General features: G+C 38.6%; 1 protein-coding gene across 1 annotated transcript in view; it reads left to right on the forward strand.

Annotated features, from left to right (window-relative positions):
• The window catches only part of PPIL4 (peptidylprolyl isomerase like 4), a 41,642-nt gene that overhangs the window by 21,668 nt on the left and 13,658 nt on the right, over positions 1–6,316 (forward strand). Inside the window, exon 10 of the mRNA XM_025382834.1 lies at positions 2,642–2,753. Within this exon, the coding sequence (XP_025238619.1) occupies positions 2,642–2,753 (112 nt within the window). The remainder of the gene's footprint in view (positions 1–2,641; positions 2,754–6,316) is intronic.

Below are 6,316 nucleotides of genomic sequence, written 5' to 3' on the forward strand. Positions count from 1 at the left end.
TTTTTTTTTTTTTTTTTTTTTTTTTGAGACGGAGTCTCGCTCTGCCGCCGAGGCTGGAGTGCAGTGGCCGGATCTCAGCTCACTGCAAGCTCCGCCTCCCAGGTTTACACCATTCTCCTGCCTCAGCCTCCCGAGTAGCTGGGACTACAGGCGCCCACCACCGCGCCCAGCTAGTTTTTTGTATTTTTTAGTAGAGACGGGGTTTCACCGTGTTAGCCAGGATGGTCTCGATCTCCTGACCTCGTGATCCACCTGTCTCGGCCTCCCAAAGTGCTGGGATTACAGGCTTGAGCCACCGCGCCCCGCCGGCCAGGCTGGTCTTGAACTCCTGACCTCAAGTGATCCACCTGCCTTGGCCTCGCAAAGTGCTGGAATTATAGATTTGAGCCACTGCACCTGCTGTTTTGGTTTTTTATTGATCTCTAAGGACTTGTTACATTTTCTGGATGCAAGCTCTTTTTTGATTATGTGTGATACAGGTATCTCTGCTCTGTGGATTTCTTTCTTTTTCCTTTTTTTTTTTTAAAGGGACATGATCACTCTGTGTTGCCAAGGCTGGACTTGAGCTCATGGGCTCAAGTGATTCTCCAATTTTAGCTCCTGAGTAACTGGGACCACAGGCATGCCTTTTTCCTTTCTTAATGGTGTCTTTTGATAAACAGATTTCTAATTTTAATGGTTCAGTTTGTCAATATTTTTCTTCCTTTTTAATGGCCTATTTAAAAAATCTTTGCCTACTTCAAAGACATGAGGATATTCTCCTGTATTATTTTTAGAAGCTTTGTTGTGAAATTGTTTCCCATTCAATTCTGTAATTTGCTTTTGGTGTATGTGTATTACATTGTTTCGTTTTTCTTACATTGGATTGCCAAGTGACACTCAGCACCCATTTATTTAAAAGGTTGTCCTGGCTGGGCGTGGTGGCTCACGCCTGTAATCCCAGCACTTTGGGAGGCCGAAGCGGGCAGATCATGAGGTCAAGAGATGAGACCATCCTGGCCAACATGGTGAAACCCCGTCTCTACCAAAAATACAAAAATTAGCTGGGCGTGGTGGCGCATGCCTGTAGTCCCAGCTACTCGGGAGACTGAGGCAGGAGAATCGCTTGAACCCGGAAGGTGGAGGTTGCAGTGAGTCAAGATCGTGCCACTGCACTCCAACCTGGTGACAGAGCAAGACTCTGTCTCAAAAAAATAATAAATAAATAAAAGATTGTCCTTTTTCTCTGAGGTTTCCACTGATGAAAAAAATAAAATAATAAAAAAAGTTGTCCTGCCCCACAGCTCTGTAGTACCACTTTTGTTATAAATCAGGTATCCATATATATATATAGAGTCTGTTTCTAGATGCTATACTGTTGCACTGATCTATTTGTCTATTCATATACCACTGTTACATTGTGTTAATCACTATAGATTTATAATGTCTTGATAACTTACAGTGTGAGTCTTCCAACTTTGTTATTTTTGAAGATTGTCATAGCTGTTTTTGACTTTTGAATTTATATGTATATTTTTGAATCAGTTTTTCAATTTTGAAGAGATTTCTTAACTATTATTTAGGTGTTAGTAAATTGAGTATTTGTAAATACTATCCTCCTGAAAAAGTGATCTCAGAGCTTTCTCTTTGGGGAAATGGCATGGTGATAGAATTATACCTGCCTGAAAATAATCAGTCAGATTCATGAAGCGTACACTGATTCCCTGCGTTTTAGATACCATGCCATATGATGTTCTAAATGATGTAGTTACAAAGACGAATCAAGCTTTGTCTATATCTTCATGGAGTTTATAATTTAATTATTGACACATGTAATAAATATGATTATAACTATTTTATCTGCTTCTCTTTGGGTTATCTCTAGTAAGAATAAATTTCCAGGAATGTAAAAGAAAATTGATCAGTACTGAGTAGAAGTATGTTACTGTCAGTGTCAGAAACAGGGATTTAGAATTGTGAAGTTACTGACAGGAAGGATTCTTGCATAGCACAGACCTTGGTATTGCAGGCTCACAGTTCATTATCTAAAACCCTTGAGAATAACTAGGATTCCTAATTTAGAATTTTTCAGAATTCAGAAAGGTATATGCATACACACACATATACATTACATCTGTGATTATGTAATACCTTTCTGGGTCAGCATTCCATAATCCATCACAAAAGTATTTCTGCAGTGAAACAAATGAATATTCTTATTAAGTGGATTAAAAAAAGGTCATAACCTACCATTAGGTCCGGTGTTACTGCCAAATTAATTTTAACACCAAACTTATGAAAACAACTTTAATTTTTCAGGATGTTTTTGAATTTTGAGTAAAAAGGATTGTGAACTTGTATAATACAGTCAGTGAGTATATATTTGTCTGTTGACTGCCTCTTTAAAATCCTGGCTCTGACTCTTGCCAACAACTTCTATACTTCTCTAAACTTCGGTTTTCTCATTAAGAAAATGGATAGTACCTCATGGGGTTGTTACCAGAGTTATTTGAGAGAATAGATACAAAGGATTTAACAGCATCGGGTGTGTAATAAATATTCAAACATCAATTTTTGTAACAAACTTTTTGTATTTTCAGTATTCTAGCTACAGGAATTTTTCCATAAAGATTTATGCTTGAGTTTTTATAATTATTATCAGGAAGAAGATTGTGAGAAAGCATTCTTCAAAATGGACAATGTACTTATAGATGACAGAAGAATACATGTGGATTTTAGCCAATCTGTTGCAAAGGTTAAATGGAAAGGAAAAGGTATGATGGTTTATCTTCTTTTGTTTTTGTTCTACCTTTTACTTTTTTTTGAGCTGGAGTCTCGCTCTGTTGCCCAGGCTGGAGTGCAGTGGCACAATCTTGGCTCACTGCAACCTCTGTCTCCCAGGTTCAAGCCATTCTCATGCCTCAGCCTCCCAAGTAGCTGGGATTACAGACATGTGCCACCACACCCAACTAATTTTTGTATTTTTAGTAGAGATGGTGTTTTACCATGTTGGCCAGGCTGGTCTCGAACTCCTGACCTCAGGTGATCAGCCTGCCTCGGCCTCCCAAAGTGCTGGGATTACAGGCGTGAGCCACCACGCCTGGCCTTGTTTTTGTTCTGCTTTTCCTGCTTGTATGAGCCTTTTATTGAGTGCTGTTAATTATATTAATTGATGTAACTCCTGCCATTTATAATTTTACAAACCTGCTATCTAGAATCTGAGGTAGAGTGTGTGTGTGTGTGCACATGCATGTGTGCACCTGTGTGTGTATTTTAAACTGATGAAAAATTATATTTTCTATGTTCGACTATATTATAAATTACTAATAATTATCCACTGCAGACATGATATGTTTCCAAAGTAATTGTTTTGACTTTATGGTGTTTTGAGTCTTTTAGGTGCACAACTTAAATTTTTTTAAGTTTGTTTTAGTTGTCGTATGATGCAAAATAGAAAAGGTCAATGGAAAGGTAGATAAAAGTCTCATTCATTCTTGCTCCTCATCTATCTAATTTCTCTTCCAGGTAACCATTATTACCTATTGGTACTAACTTTCTCCTACATTCTTTGAATACATATGTGCACATATGTATGTGTATGTGTGTGTGTGTGTATATATATGATTTTCTCCTTTTACAAAGGAAAATACAAAGGATGCAGTCTATACATACTGTTTTTGTACGTTGCACTTTTGAATTAACAGTTTATCTAAGAGATCAGTTCATATCAGTATGTAAAATGAACCAGCCCTGTTAATAGGTTTTCTGAATTTTTACTCTTTCATATCCCTAGCAGTATGTTCCACCCTTGTACATATTACATTTCCCACATATGCATATATGTGAAATACATTCCTGGTAGCATGTCAGTCTTAAAGTTGGGTCTTTCATATGTTGAAATAATACGAGGTTTTGGTTTTTGATGCAGTGTTTTTAAAAGGTTTCACTTTGGTAGTTACTCATGTAATGCTGAATTTTACTGGGAATTTTAGGGTTACTTTCTTTTTCTATAACACTCATTTCCCATGACTTTAATGAACTTTTTTTTTTGTCTGTTTTTAGTAAGAAAGAAAAACACTAGTTGTGATTTGCTGAATTGTTTGGTAGATTCTGTTACCTTATGGGAGTTTAGAGAAGGAAGAAATTATTAGTGTGACTAATGTAGGCAAGGACTGCTCAGTGGAAGCCGTGATCTCTGTGATAAGGGAGAGGGTGACTTGGATTGGAGTTCCATGTACTATTAGTTTCTTCCATGAAACCTTACCTCCTTCTACAACAGATGGCTAGTTTTTGACAGTGCTGTTTGAGTGATTTGTGAAAACTAAATTGAAGTACTAAGATTTTTTTCACATAGGATAATTACAACTTTGTGAACAAAAGATTCCAATAAGTGTATTCGGAAGTCTTGGTGAGCTGCTGGCCTGATGCAGTGTAGTTCTGGCCAGTAGTAATGCCAAGTGGCTCTTACGTAGAGCTTTGCTTGCAAAGAGCTAGTTTAATTGTATCATTTGGGAAGTGTATGAAATAAGTATTGTAATTCCTCATTATAGATATGGAATTTGAGGCATAATCTTGAGACATGATTTACCTAGAGTACATACATGGAAGATTTAGACAGACTCTAAATTTGGTTTGTTTTTTTACCCTCTCAATCCTGTCTTCTCAGCCTATCCACCCACTGAATAAATAATACTACTTTCTTATTACTTTTAAATAAATTTCTCCATGTTTTTTCCTAAGATAAAATGTCATATAGGAGGGAGAGGCTTTGGTTTTGTACATGCCATCATAAACATACAGTTTATTCTCAGTTAATTTTGAGATAATTATATATGCATTTGATTCAGATTTATAACTTTAATGTGTATAATGTGTCATTCACAGCACTAAGTACTTTCCTTTATAGTCTGATGATTCCAGTAACTCTGTGAAATGTTGATATTATTTTCAGTTTATAAATGAAGACAATGTAAATAAAGATAATGAATTGCAGAGAAGTGGTGTTTTACCTAGGACCTCCCACTACAGTCAAGAACCTCTTACATTAATGTGCTGCCCTTTCTGTTATATGGTAACTGCCTCATCCATAGTGAGACTTATTTTAATGGCAGGCAGATGGCAAATAATTTTTCAATGATAAATGATGGCTGTTTGTTACCGTTACCAGTTATTTTAACTCTTGCAGTAGTCTGTTTCACATTTATGGGAAACACTGCTGGCCATTTTCGTTTCTGGAGTCTCTGGAATTGCCAAATAGATTGATCTTGTCTTTTTTGCTTACCCCGTAGGTCGCCCTTTAAAACCCTGACAATCAAGGTATATATAGGATTCCCAGTCAAAACCTCTCTCTATAACTCCAGTTTGTTTTACTTGTACATTTAATCTAGGACCCTTCTGTAGGAAGCCTTTCTACAAAAGCATTTCCTGGTGGTATAGTTGAGGGATAGGAAAGGCAGGGCAGTCAACAGGTCTGGGATGTGGATACGAATTGAATTCTCATCTGGTAGGAGACTTGAGAATTGAATTCTCATCTGGTAGGAGACTAGGCTTGAGAGTAGAGAGGCTGCATTGAATGCTCTTCCTTTCAGCGCTACCAAGCTAGTTAGGATGTAGCAGTAGGTCCTATTTTCCTGAAGCGATTTTTGGCACTTGGGAGGAATAAAGTTGCCCCTAAGTTAGAATTTCAAAGTCGAGACAGTTTGTCTTTGCTGCTATTACCCACTTTCTCCTCTCACAGCTGTTTGGTGATCTTCTGCACATCCTGCCCTCTTCTGTTTGCCTGATGCTCTGTTGCCATTTGGCAGCACAGTATCTCTTGTTAGATATAGATATAGATATAGATATACATATACATATACATATAGACAGTTTTGAAACAAAGTTTCTCACTGTCGCTCAGCCTGGAGTGCAGTGGCACAATCCCGGCTCACTGCAACCTCTGCCTCCCAGGTTCACGCGATTCTCCTGCCTCAGCCTCCCGAGTAGCTGGGATTACAGGCGCACACTATCTTGTTAGATCTTTAGCTGGGCGCGGTGGCTCAAGCCTGTAATCCCAGCACTTTGGGAGGCCGAGACGGGCGGATCACGAGGTCAGGAGATCGAGACCATCCTGGCTAACACGGTGAAACCCCGTCTCTACTAAAAAAAAATACAAAAAACTAGCCGGGCGAGGTGGCGGGCGCCTGTAGTCCCAGCTACTCGGGAGGCTGAAGCAGGAGAATGGCGTGAACCCGGGAGGCGGAGCTTGCAGTGAGCTGAGATCCGGTCACCGCACTCCAGCCCAGGCGACAGAGCGAGACTCCGTCTCAAAAAAAAAAAAAAAAAAAAAAAAAAAAAA

The sequence above is a fragment of the Theropithecus gelada genome, chromosome 4, assembly GCF_003255815.1.
Source record: "Theropithecus gelada isolate Dixy chromosome 4, Tgel_1.0, whole genome shotgun sequence".
NCBI classification, from domain to species: Eukaryota; Metazoa; Chordata; class Mammalia; order Primates; family Cercopithecidae; genus Theropithecus; species Theropithecus gelada.